The sequence below is a fragment of the Megascapheus bottae genome, chromosome 3 (assembly GCF_031878675.1).
Source record: "Megascapheus bottae isolate mThoBot1 chromosome 3, mThoBot2.hap1, whole genome shotgun sequence".
In the NCBI taxonomy this organism is placed as follows: Eukaryota; Metazoa; Chordata; class Mammalia; order Rodentia; family Geomyidae; genus Megascapheus; species Megascapheus bottae.
Genome location: NC_143511.1, coordinates 46875319 through 46900561, shown reverse-complemented (window position 1 = coordinate 46900561; position 25243 = coordinate 46875319). Strand labels below are relative to the sequence as shown.

The 25243-nt window shown below is 35.1% G+C and overlaps 1 protein-coding gene across 1 annotated transcript in view; it reads right to left on the bottom strand.

Moving 5' to 3' along the window:
- Positions 1–25243, bottom strand: part of Cntln (centlein) — a 197786-nt gene that overhangs the window by 127531 nt on the left and 45012 nt on the right. The window contains exons 6-7 of the mRNA XM_090330032.1: positions 21426–21559; positions 2797–2959 (exon numbers count right to left, since the gene is read on the bottom strand). Coding sequence (XP_090186158.1) covers positions 2797–2959; positions 21426–21559 — 297 coding nt within the window. The remainder of the gene's footprint in view (positions 1–2796; positions 2960–21425; positions 21560–25243) is intronic.

Sequence of the window (25243 nt, the reverse complement as noted above, 5' to 3'; positions counted from 1 at the left end):
GCAAATAGCTAGGGAAAGAGATTTCAAGGCACTGGAGTAAAGTTGAAGAATACCTAGGATGCTCAAGAAACAAACTCAAGATTAAGATAGCTAAAGTTGAGAAAGTGACAACACAACCAAAGATTTAATGTTAAAGTCAGATTATGTAGATCTCCACAGGCTGTAGAAAATATTTGAGTTTTATCTTTTTATTTTTTGAGTTTTATCTTTAATTGCCTGTGAAAACAATGGAAAGACTTGAAGAGATCTTTTATCTAATTTGACTCACTTAGTTTTAGCAAAAGTGTATTGTTGAGTATAGACTCAGGGTCTAATACCTGAGTAGAGAAACACAGTAAAGCTAATGCAGAAATTTAAAGTAATACAAGAAGATGATATGGACAGAATGGTGACAGCAAATGAAGTGAGAAATAGATTTCTGGGCATGTGCTAAAGAGAGAGCAGACAATAGCTTAGCTCTGGACATAAAAGAGTATAGGATGACCATTAGACACTTAAGCAAAAGGACTTTAGGTAAACAAGTAGATGCACTCTGTCTTAGAGTTCAAGGAAAGAGATACAGTGTAGATAAATTTGGGAGTTCTCTACATTAAAACAATATAGTTTTGAAATGATAGATGATTGGATAAAACCACCAAAAAGGTGACTCTAAACAGAAAAAGAAAAGATACTATGAACTACAAAAAAAAAAAAACAAAGAAGAAAAAACACACAACTATATTGCATTCAAAGTCAGGAATTAGAAAAGACATATTTCAAGAAACCTTCATCAGCAGTAACAAGTAGGAAAAGAGAGAACACAAAATTCTTAGTAAACGTAATTTCAAATAATTTTAGCAATAGAACCTGGTTTAGTAACAAAATCACAGTGAGTAATCTTATCACATTAAAAAAAAAAAAAGTAGAGCTCCTCTCACTAAAAAGGAGAGGAATAGTTTTCCTTCTGCTTGGTATCACCCCTGTGGTTAAAGATCATAAACCAATACAGAATGAAGACAAAAATCTACTACCTCAATGTGCCATTTAAAAGTAGAGGTTTGAAGATATTTAATAAATGTTTTATTCTATGTTAATTATGAACAGAAGATTAAAATAAATGATTGGGAAATTTTAACAAAATAGTTTGTACTAAGATTACGATATCTCAAAACCTAGATATATAAGGCCATAGAGGATTAGGCTAAATGAAAGGACCTCCAGGATATGGAAACAGGAGCCATATAATATATGATTATTGTTTTTAATGTACTATATTATTTCTCATCTCTTTTACTGTCCCTTGGTTATTCTCACATTGTTATAGTATCTTACCTTGTTATCAGGTATATTGTATATACGATTATTTATTTGAAATAGGAAAGGGAAGGGGGAAAACAAGATGAGGGTGGGGTTGCGGTGGAGGAAGGGAAATGGAGACAAAAACATGAAAAGGGGTATCAATGTGTGTGAAGTAATACAACTTCTACCTGGTGATATAACTATAACCCTTCTATTAACTATAATATAAAAGAAAGAACAGAAAAAAATAGTTTGTACTAATTAATCTCTAAGACATTCACCAGCCTCAGCTTTTCAAAGGGAATAAAACTGATATCATAGTGTAAGTTAATATAAAGATAAATTATATTACTTATATAAATAACCTATCATAGGGGTCAGGAATGATGGTCATGACTACAACACTAACTACTCAGGAGGTAGCCATTGAGATGAATGGAGTTCAAACCTGCCCAAACAAAATGTTAACAGAAATCTCTATGTCAAAAACAAGCTGGGCATGGTATTACATAATTGTAATCCTAACAAGTAACAATAGCAATTTATGGCTGCTCATAGTCCAAAAAGAATACACAGTAAAGGAATAAGACCCTATCTCAAAAATAACCTCAAGTAAAAAAATGGGGCAAGTGATATAGTACCTGCGTGGCATAAAAGAGGACATGAATTAAATCATAATTTTGCGAATAAATAATTAAAATATAATTACATCAGACAAATAATACAATAAAATTTTTTTAAATTATTAGCTGCAAATGTTGCTACTGAATCAGAATAATTAAGTGTTCTTTTTTTTTTTTTTGCCAGTCCTGGGCTTGAGCTCAGGGACTGAGCACTGTCCTTGGACTTTCTCAAGGTTAGAGCTCTAGCTCTTGAGCCTCAGCACCACTTCGGGCTTTTTTCTATGTATGTGGTACCAAGGAATTGAACCCGGGTCTTCATGCATGCTAGGCAAGCATTTTAACCACTAGGCTAAACTCCTGGCCTAATTAAGTGTTCTTAAAGGGGTCCTAAAACAACTAACAAAAAATAACTACCGAAAAGAAACACACAAAAGAATCCTTTGAAAATATTGATCCTGAAGACATTATCACAACATTAACTTTTTATGCACACTTGTCAATAAAATAATGTGTCAACTTTATAGTGAAGTCTGCCTAAGTTATGAGATAAAATCATATTTGATCAAATAACTACTTATAAAAAGAAGACTAAATAATTCCTTTTTCCTGAATTCTTTTTGGTTTAGGGGCTATATGCCTGACATGTTTCACAAAAGATATAAAACTTTATTAAAAAATTATAGACTATAGGATAAATGTGCATCTATATTTTCAACGATTCAGGAAACTTCAAATATTATCAAATTTAACTATACCTCATTTTTAATTTGGAAAGAATAAAAGTAAAAAGCAGCAATGGAAAATGCTAAAAATAACTAAAACTTAATAGACTATATATTTTCCTAATTTCATACATATAACTTTGTACTTTAATGAAAAAATACCAGAAACATACTTTCTGATGTGATATACTTTCAGCTGTATGGATGTCTTCCTGATTTTTCAGTACTTTTTGTGTGTCCATATTAAGAACCTGAAGCTGCTGGATCAGCTCAGCTTGCTGTGCTGTATGTGCACTGTTCTGTTTGTATAGATTCTGTAGTTCCTGTAATTCTTTCCTGTGCAAATCAAACAATGTATGCAAACATGAATAAAAATGATCTCATATAAATAACTATGTTCCTGTAACATTGGAGATTAGCTTCCTATTTTTCATCTTATTCTTTACTACAGGAAAATAGTAATATACGAAAAATACATACTATTTGATATTTATCACATATACATAGGAAGTATTGATAAAACTACTAAGGTTTTCCAGGGTAAATACTTATCAATTTTCTTTTATAGCTTGATAGTAATAAAACCCCTGGATATGTGGTCATAGGACCACCTTTCTATTGAAATTAAATCAGCACTGCAGTTCCAAGAAGTGAAAAACAACAGTCTCAACAATAGTTATCAAATAGTTTTGAAAACAGGACGAGTCCATCTTTCGTCTTATATAATTCTGGACTTGAAATACATTTTATTTTTTATTTTTGATCTTTTAAAATTTAATTTTATTGTCATGGTGCTGTACAGAGGGGTTACATAAGTAAAGTAGTGAGTACATTTCTTTTTTTATTTTTAACATTTTAATTTAAAAAATTATTAACATTGATTTTCATATCATATTTCAAATGTCATGTTTGACAAACAAGTATTCAAAAAGGGAATCTCTATATACAATCACTGGCAAATAGATTTTAGAACATAATTAAAATTAAGCTGAGGGTTTGTATGTCATAGGGTTTGTATTAATATAGGTAAAAAACATTATGTCTATAGAGTATATAGACTATCATAGATTTTTATGTCTATGTAGTTATGCTTATATCTCCAAGACCATGTTCATAACTTTGGGTACCCAAATATTGAGTCATCACTGTTGTACGGTTTGGGTCTAATATCTACATATTAAGAATATCATGTGCCTTTTGATCCTTTGGTCTTGACTTATCTCACTCAACATGATTCACTCTAAATTCATCCACTTCCCAGTGAATGTCATTATTTTATCTTGTCTGTTGGCTGTGTAGAATTCCACTGTGTGTGTGTGTGTGTGTGTGTGTGTGTGTGTGTGTGTATCACATTTTTTGTATCCATTCATCTGCAGTAGGGCATCTGGGTTGTTTCCGTCGCTTGGCTATTGTGAATAATGCAGAGATGAACATGGTTGAGCAGGTGTTTTTACCATATCCTGGGTTATGATATTCAAGATCATACTCTACCAGGAGTAGTATAACAAAATCATAGGGAAAGTCAATTTTCAGTTCTTTAAGAAACCTCCTACTTGCATTCCAGAATGGCTGAACTAGTTTACATTCCCACCAGCAATGCAGCAGGGTTCCTCTCTCTCCACAACCCTGCCAGCACTTGCTGTCTGAGTTCAGAATATTGGCCAATACTTAAAGTATCAGTGCTACTTCTAGTTTGAAATCACAGGGGCCTAAGATGGAATTCTTTGACTTTGTCAAAGATAAGGACTCACCAAAATCACAAGGAAAACCTAGTCTGTGCAAGCTCCCATATGAAGTATTAATAGACAAGACGAGAAATGACATAGTGATAGTAATCATAGAACTAAAGCTCCAGGAGATCCACATCTCTGGGGAAGAAATTTTGAAAATGCTGCAGCAGTGAGTCCTGTGTGATACATATTATATAAAACTAGAAATTATTTTGTATATTGTTTGAAAACAAGAATACACATGGAAATGCATTTCATCGGAATTTATTTTATAAGCCGGATGTTGTGGCTCGTCCCTCTTAATCCTTGCAACTCGGGAGGCAGAGATTGTGAGGATCATGATTCAAGACCAACCACAGCAAGAAAAACTCATGAGATCTTCATATCAAGCAATTAAAAACGGGTTGCAGTAGTACAGGCTCATTATTCCACATGTATATTCAACATGGGAGGCAAATAAAAGGATCAGAGTCATGTTCACGATATTGATTCTTCCAATCCAGGAGCACTGGAGGTTTTTCCATTTCCTCACTTCTGTTTTAATTTCCTTTTTCAAGGTTTTAAAGTTTTCATAAAAAAGGTCCTTTACATTCTTAGTTAAGGTAATTCCTAGGTATTTTATTTTCTTTGAGGCTATAGCAAAAGGAGTTGCTTTCCTGATTGTGGCCCTGTTCCTCTCACTGTTGGCGTAGAGGAAGGCAGTTGATTTTTGAGGGTTAATTTTATACCCTGCTACTCTTCGAAAGTTTTGAATCAGCTCAAGGAGCTTGGGAGTAGAGTCTATAGGATTCTTTAAATACAAGATCATGTCATCTGCAAAGAGGGAAAGTTTTACTTCCTCTTTCCCTATTTGGATCCCCTTTATGCTAGCTTCTTGCCTTATTGCACTGGTTAGGAATTCTAATACTATGTTAAAGAGGAGTGGAGAGCGTGGGCATCCTTGCCTCATACCTGATTTTAAAGGGAATGGCTTTAGCTTTTCGCCGTTAAGTATAATACTAGCGGTGGGTTTGTCATACACAGCCTTTATTATATTGAGGAATATCCATTGGATTCCTACTTTCTCCAGAGCTTTTAACATAAAGGTGTGTTGGATCTTGTCAAATGCCTTTTCTGCATCTATTGAGACAATCATGTGATTTTTGTCCCTGCTCCTGTTGATGTGTTGAATTATATTAATTGATTTGCGTATTTGAACCAGCTTTGCCTCCCTGTGATGAATCCTGTTTGATCATAGTGTATAATTTTTTTGATGAGTTGTTGTAGATGGTTGGCCAGTATTTTGTTGAGAAGTTTTGCGCCGATGTTCATCAAAGAAATAGGTCTATAGTTCTCTTTCTTTGATGAATCTCTCTCTGGTTTGGGGATGAGGGTTATACTGGCTTCATAGAATGAGTTTGGTAAAGAACCTTCATTTTCAATTTTGTTGAAGAGCTTGAGGAGTATTGGTGTGAGCTCTGCTTTGAAGACCTTATAGAATTCAGCTGCGAATCCATCTGGCCCTGGGCTTTTCTTAGGTGGAAGGTCTCTAAGGGCTATCTAAAAATTCAACGAAATACCCATCAATATCCCAATGTCATTCTTTAAAGAAATAGAAGAGGAAAGAAAAAATTTCATATGGAATAATAAAAGACCCCGTATAGCAAAAACACTTCTTAGCAGAAAGAACAGAGCTGGAGGAATTTTAATTCCAAACTTTAGACTTTATTACAGAGCTATAATTATCAAAACAGCTTGGTACTAGCACAAGAACAGGCCTGAAGACCAATGGAATAGAACTGAGGACCCAGATATTAAACCACAGACCTATGGCCACCTAATCTTTGACAAGGGAGCCAAAAAAAATAGAATGGAAGAAAGACAGCCTCTTTAACAAGTGGTGCTGGCAGAACTGGTTAAGCACCTGCAGAAAACTAAAGTTGGATCCTTCTTTGTCACCCTGTACTAGAATTAACTCCAAATGAATCAAAGACCTTGAGGTAAAAACTTTACAAGAAGAAACAGGAGATACACTAGACCTCCTTGGCACAGGTCGAAACTTTATCAATAAGGACCAAGAATCACAATAAATCAGAGAAAGGCTGGATAAGTGGGATTGCAATAAACTGCAGAGCTTTTGTATGGCAAAGGACATAGCTAGTAAACTAATTAGGAAGCCTACAGAGTGGGAGAAGATCTTCACCAACCATACAACAGACAAAGGCCTCATATCTAAAATATATCAACAGCTCCAAAAGTTGAATCAATCCAAAACTAATCTCCAAAGAAACAACCATCCCATTAAAAGATGGGCCAAAGACTTAAAGAGAGTCTTCTCTGAAGAAGAAACAAAAATGGCCTATAGACACATGAAGAAATGCTCAACATCTCTGGTCATAAAAGAAATGCAAATCAAAACTACTCTAAGATTCCACCTCAGAATGGCCAGGATCAACAGATGCTGGAGGGGATGTGGCCAGGAGGGATCACTACTACACTGTTGGTGGGAGTGCAAACTCGTTCAACCACTATGGAAAGCAGTATGGCAGTTCCTCAAAAGACTAAACATAGAACTCCCCTATGACCCAGCAATTCCACTACTTGGCATTTACCCAATCATCCAGAAACAAAGATACTAAATCCACCAGCACAACAATGTTCATTGCAGCACTATTTACCATAGCAAAGATATGGAACCAACCTAGATGTCCCTCAGTTGATGAGTGGATCAACAAGATGTGGTATTTGTAAACAATGGAATTCTATGCTGCCGTCAGAAAGAACGACATCGCCCCATTTGTTAGGAAATGGAAAGACTTAGAAAAAATCATATTAAGTGAAGTAAGCCAGGCTCAAAGGAACTTAAGCTCAATGGTTTACCTCATTTGTCATAATCAGTAGAAACCTTGGGCTCTCCTAGCAGAGATTTGCAATAGAGCAAAACCTTGATACAAAAGGCCATATAGTAGGACACTAAATGAAAGGATCTCTAGGATATACAAATATAAGCCATATAATGAATAATTGTTGTTCTTAATGTACTATGATATCTCTCATCTCTTTTGCTGTCCCTTGGTTATCTCATATTGTTACAGTATCTCACTTTGTTACCTGATATATTGGATTTATTTGTATTTGGTTATTTGAAATTGGATAGGGAAGGGGGAAAACAAGATGAGGGGTGGGGTTGGGGGGAGGGAAATGGGGACCAAGACATGTGAAAGGGTATCAATGCATGGGAATTAATGCACCATCTATCTGGCAAATATCATGTACCCCTTCTATTAATTACAATAAAAAATATATGAAAAAAAAGGATCAGAGTCCAGGTTGACCCAGTCAAAAAACAAAAGCCTATTCAAAAAACACAGCAAAAAGGTGGGGAGTTTGGCCTACTCGCAGAGTGCTTGCCTAGCATGCACAAAACCAGGTTTCAAACTCTTGGTACCACATACATAGAAGTGGTGCCGGAAGTAGTGCTGTGACTCAAGTGAACGCTAGCCTTGAGAAAACCCAAGGACAGTGTTTAGGCCCTGATTTCAAAGCTCAGGACTGGAAAAAAAAAACACAAAAAAAGGATTAGAAGTGCAGGCTAAATAGTGGAGCAGGACCTGCCGATCAAGCACAAGTCCCTAAATTCAAATTCCATTACTAATGAAAATTATTCTTTAAAGGATTCATATTTAAAGATTTCATTTTAAATAGTATTTTCTTAACCTAGAGCTTCAAACTGATAAATTATGTAATCAAATTAAAATTTTAAAGCACAGAAAAATCATCTCTTGCTTTCCCTTGATTATCTCATATTGTTACAGTATCTCACTTTGTTATCTGATATATCAGATATATTTGTATTTGGTCACTTGAAATTGGATTGGGAAGGGGGGAAAACAAGATGAGGGGTGGGGGTGGGGGGAGGGAAATGGGGACCAAGACATGTGAAAGGGTATCAATGTATGAAAATGCACCTTCTATCTGGCAAATATAATGTAACCCTTCTATTAATTACAATAAAAATACATGAAAAAAGTAAAGTACAAAAAAAACAAAGATGGTTGTTAAAAGATGGATGAAAACCAATTTAGGAAAAACAAGTTCTGCATTTTAGGGAATTAGGACACTAATTACCTCAAACAGAATGACAACCTAAAAGAAACTTGAAAATAATTCATACATGGAGAAGGAGAAGAGAATTAATAATGGCACAATTCCTCCAGAAAATTACAAGAGAAAAGGAATACACCCTCACAGTATAATATATGTTGAGTACTGCTATTTTCTACAAATAAAATCAGAAAAATTAACACAGTAAATTAGCAATAGCATGTCTATTAGCGACCAGTAAAGACATTACGTAGGAGACATATACATATGTGTCTGTATATATATATATATATATGTATGTATATATGAGACATATATATGTTGCATTTTGAAGGAAAAAAAATCACATATGATAAAGCCCTTGTTTCCATTGCCTGCAGTTCATTTCACTTATCCTCATTCTATATGGCCATATGATCCACAACTTTTGAGCTACTGTAGTCCTCTGCAAGGAGAATCCTCGGTGTATACTAATTATTACAACTGAAGGAAACCATGGAGCCTATGTTCCTTTGGGTCTGGCTTACTTCTCTAAATGTGATATTTTTCCAAGTCTTTCTTTTTCCTTACTAATGGGGTGATGTCATACTTTCTGATGGCAGCACAGAATTCCATTGTGTTTAAATACATCTTGTTGATCCATTCATCTACTGAGGGGCATTTGGGTTGGTTCCATATTTTAGTCATAGCATCTTTTTTTTTTTTTGCCAGTCCTGGGCTTGAGCTCAGGGCCTGAGCACTGTCCCTGGATTTTCTCAAGGCTAGAGCTCTACCACTCGAGCCTCAGCACCACTTCTGGCTTTTTTCTATGTATGTGGTACTGAGGAATCGAACCCAGATCTTCATGCATGCTAGGTAAGCACTCTACCACTAGGCCAAACTCCCAGCCCAAGTCATAGCATCTTTTAACACAACTTATATCACCAAATTTATTTCTCTTCCAATGTTACAGGAAATTTGCTATTTCTTACTAAGAGAGCCAGAATCTCTAGAAATGAAATTATTCACATTAAAGATAATGTATAAGAAAATACATGTATCTTAATCATGAGAAACATTTCAAAAGAGTAGGGATGATGCTCGAATTATTATGTGACATTTGAGACTTAAAAATTATCTGGATGAAGAACCTTCCCTCTCATCCTGTTTCCTGGGCATATTCTTAATAAGTGGAAATGAAGTAAAAATGTTTTATATATATATATATATATACATATATCGAGAGAGAGAGAGAGGCATACACACATATATACACATACATACATACACACATACACATTTGTTCCCTACACCATCTGAGAAGTTGATAGGATGGTATATACACATTCCAGTGGTGTAAATATGAACAGAGAAACTTGATTAGTATCAAAGTACACAATAAACAAGTTTTTGTTAACTTACACATCTACAGCACTAAAAACACTAAACTTGTTTATTTCTTATTTGAAAACAAAGAAATGAGAAACACTTATGAAAATTATGTGGATATGAGTATTTAAAAAATAATTGTCCATACTCAGAGAAAAATATACTCAAGTAAAAATAGATGAAGGAATTCAAAGGAAAATTTTGAAAATTACGAAAAAGAAGGCAACCACCACTCTCCCAGAAGAAGTGGTGGTCTTTAATAGAAGTCAAGATGTAAGAACATGGATTCTTTTTTTCATATATTTTTCTTGCAATTAATAGAAGGATTACATTATATTCACCAGACAGAAGGTTCATTACTTCACAAACAATGATATCCTTTCTCATGTATTGGTCCCCATTTCCCTCTCCCAATCCACACCCCTCAACTTGTTTTCCCTCCTTCCCTATCTGATTTCAAATAACCAAATTAGCATATATATATACAATATATCAGATAATAAGGTAAAATACTGTAACAATATGAGATAACCAAGGGACAGCAAAAGAGATGAGAGATAACATAGTACATTAAGGACAACAATCACTCATTATATGGCTTTTGTTTCTAAAACCTGGTGGTCCTTTCATTTAGCGTCATAATATACGGCCTTATGTATCTCCATGTATCAAGGTTTTGAAGAGCGTGGATTCTTTCATTGAGTGCTATGAACAGAATACCTAACATATTTTCAATTCCTTCATATCTCTTGTTGTATCACACACATTGTATGTATCTGACATTATATGTATCTCTTCAGACTCAGCCTCACTTAGCTTCTAGATTCATTTCCTTGATTTGCCTCACCCTACAACTACCAGGATAAATAGCCAACAAATTTAAGCAACTCAACTAGCCTCAGAGTAAACACATGACACAAATTTTGTCACTTTATACCAGTATCAGAGTAGGATAAAATGGTACAAGAGATAAAAATAAAGAAAAGGAAAAGGAAAAAAAAGAGGACAGATAAATTGTTACTTTTATCCACTAGGTTCCTCTCAAGTCATGGTTTTTCTATGTAGAATCAGTACCTGCTATAACTTGCTCATCATTATGTAACTGTCAACAAAGTAATGAATTTCATCCTTTCTTGACTCAGATTCTTGCTCCCTCACTCACTTTGAAGTGGAATAGAATATTTCAAATAAATAACCAGTACTAATCCCTGTTTTAGAATAGATAAAAACAGTTGCTGAATGAATAACATGAAAGGATAATATAAAAACAGGTTAAAAAGAATAAAAATTTCATCACAACATTAAAATCCATAATAAAGTTATAAGCAAAATTAATGATAGAAGATGAAATTATTCTTTTAATTTCAATCCTGAGAAGTTCCTCCAGACAAAGGTCTAATTAATGATGGAAAATCCAGGTTAAGCTGAGAAAGAATTGCTGAGAATAAAAGTGCTTCTTCCCATGGCAAAACAGATGCTAAGATATCTGGAAATTACTACATTGAACTGAGTGGGTCACGGCATAAATTAGTAATGCCCCATTAGAAGGCAAGTTTGATAGCCAAAATACAGAGGGTTAGAATAGCAAGATGCACTAGGAATGTACCACACCTCTGACAGTAGATGAAAGTAAAGACACACTAAGCAAGGATTCCTTTAAAACATCTGTCAGAGCATGGCACATGTCACTTTCACTCTTGTTTATACTTGTTATGATAAGTGACTTCGCTAAGTATTATAGTGATAATTTCATAAATGAATCAAAAACAAAAGGTGTAGCATGGTATTGTTCAGCAATGAGCAAGAAACAAGATGTAGAGTTAGGACTAAAAATTTGTGGACATACAATTATACAGATGCAATAAATGCTGTAATTTGGAGATACAAAAGGAGGCAACTTACGTTTCATTTGTGTTATTTTCTAATACATAGCAGGATATCAAAACCAAAACTGAAAAAGAATTATAAAAATAACATTGTCTTCCAAACCTTATCATGTCATCTTTTCCTGAGTTTTAGAAAGACAGCATTAGTGATTCTTACAAACAATAACAATTTTCTAAGATTTTAATTCCTTCAGTTTCACATCAGAAAGTCTATTTTTCCATTAAATCTGAAAAAAACCCACAAAACCTAATTATTTGTTACTAAAGGAATATGTATCATATCCTCCCTTTAACCTGTTAACTTCTATAAAGATTTTCAAAAAATGGACTAAGGAAAATCATTCAGGATGATATTTACAAATTTTAATATCTTTTATTTCTCCAGAATTGATTTTTTACTATAAATATTTTTATCTATCTTCTTTGTACCTTTCTAAGCTACATGTTTTTCTGTAATGTACATATAACATTTATACCAAAATAGTTGGTTCATTTTTAATTGCATAAATGTAAACAAAAATAAAGCAAAAAAGGAATCAGACCAAACAATAGACAAAGAAAGCAAAAAGTATTAATTCATAGTAAAAGCAAAACAACTACAAATAAAATTGGTTTATTAAAACATACATGGCTGGACATGTGACTCACAACTATAATTCTAATACCTAAGAAGCTCAATCCCTTAGGCAGAAAAATCCTCCAAACTTATTCAGAAAAAGCTGGAAGTGGAAGCATAGTTCAAGTGATAGACTGTCAGACATGAGTAAAAACACCAAATAAAAATCAAGGACCTGCCGGGCAGGGTGTCTCACGCTTGTTATCCTAGCTACTGAGGAGGTTGAGATCTGAGAATCAAGGTTCAAAGCCAGCCCAGGCATAAAACGACCCGAGAATCTTATCTCCAATTAACCTTTGGAAAATGGGAAGTTGGGCTTGGCTCAAGGGTAGGGAGGTAGCCTTGAGCTGAAAAGCTCAGGGACAGTCTCACGGGTAGAACAGTAGCTAGAGCTGAAGAGCTCAGGGATAGCACCTAGGCGCTGTCTACAACTCATCAAAAAAATTATACACTATGATCAAACAGGATAAATCACAGGGAGGCAAAGCTGGTTCAACATACGCAAATCAATTAATCCAACACATCAACAGGAGTAAGGACAAAAATCACATGATTGTCTCAAGATGCAGAAAAGGCATTTGACAAGATCCAACACACCTTTATGCTAAAAGCTCTGGAGAAACTAGGAATCCATAGAACATTCCTCAATATAATAAAGGCTGTGTATATATGACAAATCCACAGCTAGTATTATACTTAATGGGAAAAAGCTAAAACCATTCCCTCTAAAATCAGAAATGAGACAAGGATGCCCACTCTCTCCATTCCTCTTTAACATAGTATTAGAATTCCTAGCCAGAGCAAGAAGGCAAGAAGCAAGCATAAAGAGGATCCAAATAGGGAAAGAGGAAGTGAAACTTTCCCTCTTTGCAGATGACATGATTCTGTATTTAAAGAATCCTATAGACTCCACTCCCAAGCTCCTTGAGCTGATTAAAAACTTTGGCAAGGTACCAGGGTATAAAATTAACCTTCAAAAATTAACTTCCTTCCTCTACACCAACAGTGAGAGGAGCAGGGCAACAATCAGGAAAGCAATTTCTTTTGCAATAGCCTCAAAGAAAATAAAGTACCTAGAAATTATCTTAACTAAAAATGTAAAGGACCCTTTTGATGAAAACGTTAAAACCCTGAAAAAGGAAATTAAAGCAGAACTGAGGAAATGGAAAAACCTCCCATGCATGCTCCTGGATTGGAAGAATCAACATTGTGAAAATGACAACCTTGCCAAGGGCTATCTACAAATTCAACGCAATACCCTTCAATATCTCAATGCCATTCTTTAAAGAAATAGAAGAGGCAAGCCAAAATTTCATATGGAATAACAAAAGATCCCATATAGCAAAAACACTCCATAGCAGAAAGAACAGCGCAGTAGGAACTTCAATACCAAACTTTACACTCCATTACAGAACTATAATAATCAAAACAGCTTGGTACTGGCACAAGAACAGGCCTGAAGACCAATGGAATAGAACTGAGGACCCAGATATTAAACCACAGACCTATGGCCACCTAATCTTTGACAAGGGAGCCAAAAAAAAATAGAATGGAAGAAAAACAGCTTATTCAACAAGTGGTGCTGGCAGAACTGGTTAAGCACCTGCAGAAAATTAAAGTTGGATCCTTCTTTGTCACCCTGTGCTAGAATTAACTCCAAATGTATCAAAGACCTTGAGATAAAAGCCGACACACTGAAAACTTTACAAGAAGGAATAGGAGACACACTAAGCCTCCTTGGCAGGGGTCGAAACTTTCTCAATAAGGACCAAGAATCACAACAAATCAGAGAAAGACTGGATAAGTGGGATTGCAGTAAACTTCAGAGCTTTTGTATGGCAAAGGACATAGCTAGTAAACTAATTAGGAAGCCTACAGAATGGGAGATCTTCACTAACCATACAACGGACAAAGGCCTCATATCTAAAATATATCAACAGCTCCAAATGTTGAAGCACTACAAAACTAATCTCCAAAGAAACAACCATCCCATTAAAAGATGGGCCAAAGACTTAAAGAGAGTCTTCTCTGAAGAAGAAACAAAATGGCCTATAGACACATGAAGAAATGCTCAACATCTCTGGTCATAAAAGAAATGCAAATCAAAACAACTCTAAGATTCCACCCCACTCCAGTTAGAATGGCCAGGATCAAGAAAACTAATAACAATAGATGCTGGAGGGGATGTGGCCAGGAGGGATCACTACTACACTGTTGGTGGGAGTGCAAACTCCTTCAACCACTATGGAAAGCAGTATGGCAGTTCCTCAAAAGACTAAACATAGAACTCCCCTATGACCCAGCAATTCCACTACTTGGCATTTACCCAATTGTCCAGAAACAAGGACATAATAAATCCACTAGCACAACAATGTTCATTGCAGTACTATTTACCATAGCAAAGATATAGAACCAACCCAGATGTCCCTCCGTTGATGAGTGGATCAACAAGATGTGGTATTTATACACAATGGAATTCTATGCTGCCTTCAGAAAAAATGACATCGCCCCATTTGTTAGGAAATGGAAAGACTTAGAAAAGATCATATTAAGTGAAGTAAGCCAGGCTCAAAGGAACTCAGGCTCAATGGTTTACCTCATTTGTCATAATCAGCAGAAACCTTGGGCTCTCCTAGCAGAGATTTACAATAGAACAAAATCTAGAGACATTAGGCCAAATAGTGAGACACTAAATGTAAGGACCTCCAGGATAAGGAAACAAAAGCCACATAATGAGTGACTGTTGTGACTGTTGTTCTTGTAATATTTTTTTTTTGTCAGTCTTGGGCTTGAGCTCAGGGCCTGAGCGATGTCCTTGGACTTTCTCAAGGCTAGAGCTCTACCACTTGAGCCTCAGCACCACTTCCGGCTTTTTTCTATGTATGTGGTACTAAGGAATCGAACTCGGGTCTTCATGCATGCTAGGAAGCACTTTAACCACTAGGCCAAATTCCCAGTCCCGTGACTGTTGTTCTTAATGTACTATGTTATCGCTTATCTCTTTTGCCATTCCTTGGTTATCTCATATTGTTACAATTTTTTACCTTGTTACCTGATATATTTTATATGTGCTTAATTGTTTACTTTAAATTGGATAGGGAAGGGGGGAAATCAAGATAAGCGGAGGGAGGGGGAGGGAAATGGGGACCTTGTTATGAGAAAGGGTATCAGTGTTTCTATCTGGTGAATATAATGTAACCCTTCTATTAATCACAATATAAATTATTTAATAAAAAATAAAGTAAATAAGTAAATTTTAAAAAGTCAAGCACCTGACTTTAAGAATACCACCACCACTAACATAATATTGCCACTATCATCATACAGACAAGGCTAGTGCTTTACCACTTGAGCTACAGATCCACTTTCAGTGCTTTAGGGGTGGTTAATTATACAAAGTCTCATGAACTGTCTTACCCAAGCTGGCTTTGAACCAGTTTTTAAATGTCAGCCTCCTGAGTAGCTAAAATCACAGAGAGCCACTGGTGCCCAGAAACTAGTAAATTTAATTTCTAACAAAATACCAAATAAGAAATAAATAAGTCACTCCAAATTTAATGTGGCAATGGCCAGAAAACATTTGAAAAAGAGCAGTATCAAAATGAGGGGCTGGGACTTTGGCCTAGTGGTTAAAGTGCTTGCCTAGCATGCATGAAGACCCAGGTTCGATTCCTCGGTACCACATACATAGAAAAAAGCCGGAAGTGGTGCTGAGGCTCAAGTGGTAGAGCTCTGGCCTTGAGAAAGTCCAAGGACAGTGCTCAGGCCCTGTGCTCAAGCCCAGGACTGGCAAAAAAAAAAAAATGAGCTAGTTTTCATCATCTCATCCTACTCAGGTAAACAAGCCAAACTTTACAGGCAACTCTATATTATGCTGTTCTTCTAGGATGCTGAAATAAATTCATTTGGGGGTCACTGGCTGGATAAAGAAAATTATCAGAATATTCATGTTCCTATAACCCACTCCACTGAGTCATAATTTGATAGTTACTGTATTCCTTTATGGCCACCCTCTCATTATTCAGCCTCTCTCCCAGGGTTCCACTTCTCAATGGCATCTGACAATACCTCCTTCTCTTTGCCCATTCTAGCCTATGGTGGTAAGAATTTCTGCTGTTGTAAGGATTCTGGATTTAGTATCTATATGTAGAAAACAATTATTTCTATAGGGCTAGGTCTTCCAAATCACGAACTTTGTGTATCTCTATAAATACCAGATCTTGAACTTCTCTTGATGAAATTTTAGACCTCTGTGTTTACATCTTTCATTATCCTTACTGTTCCTATTTTAGTAGTTACTATTTTAGTTAATTTTCAAGTATTAGCTAATATAAAAATGTAATTAAATTTTACACACTGACTTTTCATCTATAAGATTGCAAAACTCATTTCTTATTTTAAATATCTCTATAAAATAGTTTCCAATAAATCTATCATGTTGTGATCAAATAGTAAGTCCTATGCACATTCCCAGTTCGTATGTCTTTTGTGGGTTGCATGTATGTGTGTGTGTGTGTGTGTGTGTGTGTGTGTGTGTGTGTATGCATGCACACCTCTACTAGACGCTGTCTTTTAGCTTTTTTGCTCAAAGCTGGCACATATAGTGTCACTTGGGCCACAGCTCCACTTCTAGTTTTTTACTGGTTAACTGGTGATAAGAGTCTCACAAACTTCCTTACCCAAGCATCTTCAGGTCTACCCTCCTTGGTAGGTAAGATTACAGGCATGAGTGAATGATACCCAATTTCTACATCTTTTTTTTATTCTATCTTTCCTGAACACTTACTATGACTATGCATCACTTATTATTTTGAAAAATTATAATTTATGTCCAGAATTGTTCTTATCATTTTTCAGATAACATTCACATTTACAGGTTCAGATCAGCCTTTTTAAGGGAGTTATATAGGAAAATAAGTAAAAGGGCACATTCCAAGAAGCAGATAACAAGAAATCAGGATGCACTAAGATAAGTACATACAAAAGGACTGATTCCTCTGTCTTTTGATGAGATTACTGCAAAAGGTCAGATACTCATAATCCTGCATCTTTACTTAAGACATAGTACAAACAATCATACAGCAAGAGATTTGCACCATCATCATTCACACTCCAAGCACTCCTGCATCCAGTCACAGCCACCACAGGACTCTAGAGTTCACATATGCCACCAGTGAGGTTTGACTTCAAAATCTTGCCCTTGATTGGCTTGCTTTCTCAACGGTACTCTACCACTTGGACCATAACTCCAGTCCTAAATACATCATTCATAGATATATACACATAGATGAAAGTAAGAGGAAAATATATTAGAATTACTTTTAATATATAACATTTGATCATAATATGGGATTGTAATAGTTACTATTATAATCCCACATACTTAACATTATATTCCATGTTCTACCCAATAACTTGTTACCAAATAATTGCTCTAAAATTTAATGGGTAGTGTTGGACTGTATAATGAAAGGTTTATATTTTTTGTATAGCAGTAGTAGGGTTTGAAACTAGAGTAGATTATCATTGAGCCATATCTCAGACCTTTTTTGTGCTAGTTATTTTTGAGATAGGGCCTCACTAGCTGCTCTGGCATGAAACTAGACCTAAATTTGTTTATTTTATGCTTCCCATACTAACTTGGATGACAGGAACATGCCACCATGCCCACTTTCTTTCTGCTACAATGGAATCTTGTAGACCTTTCTGCCCATGCTGTTTGGTCCCTTGATCATCCAATATTTTCCTCACACAGATAAGAATGACAAGTGCCAATCAATGCTCTCAGGTACAAGGTAATATATAAAAATGTATTAGCATTACTAACCTCACAATATGGAGTATTTTCAGAAAGCAACCTAAAACACTATAATACCTATAAAATACATAAAGAAATTCATGTAAAAAAACAAAGTGAAATAGACAAACATAATTAAATTATTTCTAATATTCTCCATATAACAAGACTATGATAAATGAATAGATATAAAAAGGCAATTTTCCAACTCAACATGTGAAATGGTCAAAATTTTCAACTTGTAAACAGCAAACTTTAAAAGTATGGGAAACTCAATAAAAAATATATGAAAAAAAAAGTATAGGAAACTTTCAAACTAAAAAAAAAACTCCAGAATTTTTAATATTTATCTCCTGTCAGGAAAAAGAGAAAAATATATCATTTAAAAATTCTGGGGCCAGGAGTTTAGCCTAGTGGTGGAGTGCTTGCCTAGCATGCACAAAGACTCAGGTTGAATTCTCCAGTACCACATAAATAGAAAAAAAGGCAGAAATGGTGCTGTGGCTCAAGTGGTAAAGCTCTAGCCTTGAGAAAGCCCAAGGACAGCATCCAGGCCATGAGTTCAAGCCCAGACTGGCAAAAAAAAATTTCTTTCAGGCTGGGTGTCAGTGGCTCACATCTATAATCCTAGATACTCAGGGGGCTGAGCTCTGAGGGTCATGGTTTGAAGCTAGAAAGAGCAGGAAAGTTTGTAAGACCCTTATCGCAAACCAAGCACCAAATAGCTGGAAGTGGAGCTGTGGCTCAAGTGGTAGAGCACTAAACTTGAGCACAAAAGCTTAGGGACAGAACCAACAACCTGAGTTCAAGCCCAGGATTGGCACAAATAAAAAACAGAAAAATGTGTTCCAAGCATTTGTTTAGATGTTTGTAACCCTGGGTTTCATACCCAGTTCCATAAAAGGGTAGACATTTATATATGTATATATGTATATATATATGTGTGTGTGTGTGTATGTATATATATACATAGCTTAGACAACTGAAAAAATGGACTATTTCATACTTTCTACATGGATTTAAAAAATGTTTCCTATCTAAGTTTCTATTCCTATTTAGAATACCCTTCTGTTACATTACTGGCTTAAAAATTACAGTATGAGTTAACAGGACTAATAGTCTATCATTTATAAAGTGCATATTTTACTCACTTATATAAGAAAAGTTTAAAAATAGGATGAAAGTACTTAAAATTCAAATTCATTCTATATTTATTTTATATGAAAGAAAATTCAAACTTCAAATTTACTAAAAGAAATTTACTCCAGATATTCTTTTTCTTTTAAAGTTTCACTAGTCATTGCTTTATTTTTATTTGAAGTAGTTGTACAAAGAGATTTAAAAACAAAAGTCAGATGATGAACACAGTGCATCTTGGTAAATGCTACCTCTTCTCTTTTTTAATTTAATTTAATTTTTATTTTTTATTGCGATTAATAGAAGGGTTACATTATATTCACCAGATAGAAGGTGCGTAACTTCACAAACATTGATATCCTTTCTCATGACATGGTCCCCATTTCCCTCCCACCCTCCCCCCACTTGTCTTGATTTCCCCCTTCCCTATCCAATTTAAAATAACCAATTAAGCACATATGAAATATATCAGACAACAAGGTGAAAAATTGTAACAATATGAGATAACCAAGGGATGGCAAAAGAGATGAGCGATAACATAGTACATTAAGAACAACAGTTCATTCATTATATGGCTTTTGTACGCCAGATAGTCTTAGGAAAGGATCACAAGGACTCAATAGATATATGCATTTGGTCATATAAAATGATGCTTATCAAAATGGACTCTAAGAAATGGAAACAAAGAAGTTATGTTTTGTGGGTACCTTCTTCTGTTTTGTTTTCCTTTTGTCACTGTTTTTAATGTACCTTTTTTTTGTGTGTAAGTGTATTGGATTTAGGGAAGGTAAAGGAAATCACAGAAATGGCTAGACAAAGGGTAAACTAACTCAACAGTGATACTCACTAGACACTATGTTTTATAAACAACTATATAACTTGTGGGGGAGGTAGATCACAAGTGAAAAAACTGGGAGAAAATGAGGGAAGAGGTGACACTGTTCAAAAAGAAATGTACTCAATACCTGACTTATGTAATTCTAACAACTCTGTATATCACCTTTACAATAAAAAAAAGAATTCTACTCCAATGTGTATCAGAATGGCAATTAGTGCTTCAATCTAATATGCAACTGTTCTTATTAAATAAAGATAAATTATATATTATTACATTTTTCATAAACTTCTATTTTATTACCTTTAAGTAGCTGTTCAAGGGAGGTTAATTCAGCATGTCAGTTTTTGTGATTTGATCAATGTTATCATATATTTTTTCATATATTTTTATTGTAATTAATAGAAGGGTTACATTATATTTGCCAGATAGAAGGTGCATTAATTCACATACATTTATACCCTTTCTCATGTCTTGGTCCCCATTTCCCTCCCCCCCACCCTACCCCTCAACTTGTTTTCCCCCCTTCCCTATCCAATTTCAAATAACCAAATACGCATATATCAAATATATCAGATAACAAAGTGAAATATTGTAATAATATGAGATAACCAAGGGACAGCAAAAGAGATGAGAAATAACATAGTACATTAAGGACAACAATCATTCATTATATGGCTTTTGTTTCTATATCCTAGAGGTCCTTTCATTTAGCATCATACTATATGGCCTTATGTATCTAGGTTTTGCTCTATTGCAAATCTCTGCTAGGAGAGCCCAAGGTTTCTACTAATGCTCTTTTGGAACAACATAAACACATATATATCATGCACCTATATGGATACATTAGACCATTAATCAAGTAAGTCATGTTATTATCGCCAACATTATTTTTCAATCAAGGTAAACAAAAGGTAGCACTAGCAATTTTCATAACACATAAAAGAACAGTTGTACATAATGTTTGCTTTTCAACTAATCCCATTTCATGAGTAGTACATGCTAATGTAGAAAGAATATTGAAAATATATGAAACATAAATAAAATTCAAAATTCCAAGTTTTTCTCACTTAATACCTCAATTACAGTATGTGAGTTAATTTTCCTTGCTAAAAATGGGAAATGAGGTTCCTCTTTGACTATGCTCAATCAGTCCTGTGGGCCATTAATTCTCCTAGCTTGAATTCTCACATCTTCATACTCACAATTTCAGATTTCAATTCATAAAGATATATAATAATAGACAACAGATCATCATCATTTATAAATGTTAATAACACACATAAATGTTGTCATATACACTAACTAACAATATATACTTAATGTTAAATGAAAAATGAATATACTTGCCTGACCAGGGTAATATCCATGTCCTTTTGGAGAAGTTCAGTTTGTTTATTATCCAATTGTAATGATAGAGCATTATATTTACTCTGTGATATTTCAATTTCTTTCTTGGCTTCAATTAACTCATCTTCAAAAGCCTAAAATTAGTGCATTTATATTATAATCAAACATAATAGAAACTAAATGGAACAAAAGGTATAGTCTACCAAATGATAGAAAAAGTCTTAAGTTTTTCACTTGAAAATTCACACTAGATTGTGATGGTATATTTCTATATTCCCATCTAGTTAAAAGATAGGGATTCAAAGAATCATGGCTCAAGGCCATTGCTGGCAAAAAGTTAATGAGACTATGTATCAACCAACAGACATGGTGGCATATGCCTGTGGTCCTTGTTATGCAGAAGGCATAGGTAAAAGGATTGCTGTCAAAGGACAGTCATAAATACAAGACCCTATGAAAAGGGAGACTGAAGGCATGGTTCATGTGATAGAGCACCTGTCTAACACATGTCAGATCTTGAGTTTAAATCCTAGTTTCGGGCTGGGAGTTTGGCCTGGGGGTTGAGTGCTCTCTTAGCATGCACGAAGACCTGGGTTCGATTCCACAGTACCACATACATAGAAAAAAAGCCAGAACTGGGGCTGAGGCTCAAGTGGTAGAGCTCTAGCCTTGAGAAAGTCTAAGAACAGTGCTCAGGCCCTGAGCTCAAGCCCAGGACTAGCATAAATAAATAAATAAATAAACAAACAAATCCCAGTTTCACTTTTTTAAAAAATTAGCACCAACAGGGGACCAGAAGTTTGGCCTAGTGGTTAAAGTGCTTGTCTAGCATACACAAAGGCCTGGGTTCAATTCCTTGGTACCACATACATAGAAAAAAAAAGCCAGAAGTGGTGCTGAGGCTCAAGTGGTAGAGCTCTAACCTTGAGAAAGTCCAGGACAGTGCTCAGGCCCTGAGCTCAAGCCCAGGACTGGCAAAAAAAAAATTAGCACCAACAATATTTTATTCTATTTAAAGATGTTTTTCCAGACACTTAAAAAATTACCATTGCTTACCAAAACTAAGAATTTGATAGATTTTATTCCAGCCTCTAGATACATTAGGCCTCCTTGGCACAGGGTGAAACTTTCTTAATAAAGACCCAGAAACACAACAAATTAAATAAAGTTTGGACAAATGGGACTTCGTTAAATTGCAGAGCTTTTGAATGGCAAAGGACATAGCTAACCAGTTAAATAGAAACCCCACAGAGTGGGAGAAGAACTTCACTAGCCATACATCTGACAAAGAATCTAAAATATATCAACAGCTCAAAAAATTGAATCACTCCAAAACTAACCTTCAAAGAAACAACCGTCTCATTGAAAGATGGGCCAAAGACTTAAAGTGAGACTTCTCTGAAGAAGAAATAAGAATGGCCTATAGACACATGAAGAAATGCTCAACATCTCTGGTCATAAAAGAAATGCAAATCAAAACAACTCTAAGATTCCACCTCATTCCAGGATCAAGAAATCTAATAATAACAGATGCTGATGGGGATCCCAGGAGGGATCACTACTACACTGTTGGTGGGAGTGTAAACTCATTCAACCACTATAGAAAGCAGTATGGCAATTCCTCAAAAGACTAAACATAGAACTCCCCTATGACTCAGCAATCCCACTCCTTGGCATATACCCAATCATCCGGAAACCAGGTAATTCTAAAGCCACTAGAACAATAACGTTCATTGCAGCACTATTTACCATAGCAAAGACATGGAACCAACCTAGATGCCCCTCAGTTGATGAGTGGATCAACAAGATGTGGTATTTATAAACAATGGAATTCCATGCTACCATCAGAAAGAAAGACTTGCCCCATTTGTAAGGAAATGGAAAGACTTGGAAAAAGTCGTACAAGTTATGTAAGCCATTCCCAAAAGAAAGTAGGCTCAATGGTTTCCCTCATTTGTAATAATAAGTACAAACCTAGAACTCTCCTAGCAGAGGGTTACAATAGCTCAAACCCTAGACACATAAGGCCAGATAGGATGAGGCTAAATTAATGGACCTCCAGGACATGGAAACAAGGGCTTAAATATGAGTGATTGTTGTTCTTAATGTACTATGTTTTTTTTTCCTCTTCTCTTTTATTGCCCTTTGGTTAATCTCATATTGTTACAGTATCTGACTTTGTTACCTGGTATATTGTACATATGTTTATTTATTTGAAATGGGAACAGGAAGGAGGAAAAGATGAGAGGAGGGGGTGGGAGGAGGGAAATGACAAAAACATGAGAATGTGTGAGAAGTAATGCACCTTCTATCTGGTTATCTGGTGAATATAACTGTAACCCCTCTATACATTAAATTTTTTAAAAAAGATGAAAGAAACTGACATCAGGATAAACATACAAAACAAAAGAATTTGAAAATTGTGGTCTGAGGACAATTTGGAAAGAAAAGTTCAAAGATTCCTTCCCATTCAATGATATGCACCTGAAGTCCAGGCTAATATTGGGACAGGAAAGTACATAGACCATCTCAACTGAAGAGACCAGGAGTGGAGACTTGCACCTGTCATCCCATCTACAGTATGAATTCTAGAACAGACAGAATCCTGCTATGTTTCAACGAAACCCTTATCTCAAAAAAAAAAAAAATCAACACGAAGAGAAGGCTGGTTGTGTTGCTCAGCAGTACAGTATAACAAGTACAGAATAGCACTGATAAGGGGCTCAATTCAAATTCTAATACTGAGAAGAAAAATTTTAATCAAGAGTTTGAAACCAAGGCAAGTGGGCAGGGCAGCAGCCTTGAGCTGAAGAACTCAGGGACAGCACCCAGGCCCAGAGTTCAAGCCCCACAACCAAAAAAAAAAAAAGAAGAAGAATTTGAAACCAATTGAACAACTTAGAAATTATTACTATTTTATTCTTATTATATAATAATTATATAGTAATATAATTATTACTATTATAAATCATCTATATTGCTGGTCCTGGGGCTTAAACTCAGGACCTGGGAGCTGTCTTGGAGCTGTCCGTGACTTTTCTGCCCAGGTTGGCTTTGAACCATAATCCACATATTTCAGCCTCCTAAGTAGCTAGGATTATAGGCATGAGCTGCTACCTGTTCTAAATTATACAATTTAAAAGGTGTTCATTAAAAATGTGCATCATACCCCAAAATGAGTTAAAGAGATTAAAACTTTATGATAAAAATTTTATCACATAAACTCTACAGTAAAACAATGGAAAATAATAAAATTTACTACAAATTTACAAAATTTTTGAAGTCTTATTTACAAAAAGTCATATAATTAAAGAGAAAATCACAGATTTAGAAAATGAAGATAAAGAAAGACCCAAACATAACAGAAACAACAAAATAACATACTATCTACTCATCAATAATTCTGGTTGTTAGTAGCTTCAGTCTTATAATTAGAAGACAGAATGGAGGGTTAGATTCAAATTTTTAGTTGTATTAACGGTAACTGGTATGCTGATACATTTCTATAATCCCAGCTACTGAGAGGCATAAGCAGGACTGTGAACAAAAACATGAGACCGTATTTTTAAAAAAAAACAACAACTAAGGTGTAGCCCAATTGAGTATCTGCCTAGCACTCAAAAAGCTAAGTTCAAACCAGTGCCACCAAAATAAAAATAAATAAGTAAATAATAGAATGTATTAAAATGTAATTAATTTAATGGCTAAGTCATTCTTTGTACATGACACTAAGACAATATTATTTCCTCTAAAAATACAATGGATTGATTTATGTGTTCAGACATTTTCTCCTTCCCTAAATTAAATATTCACAAACA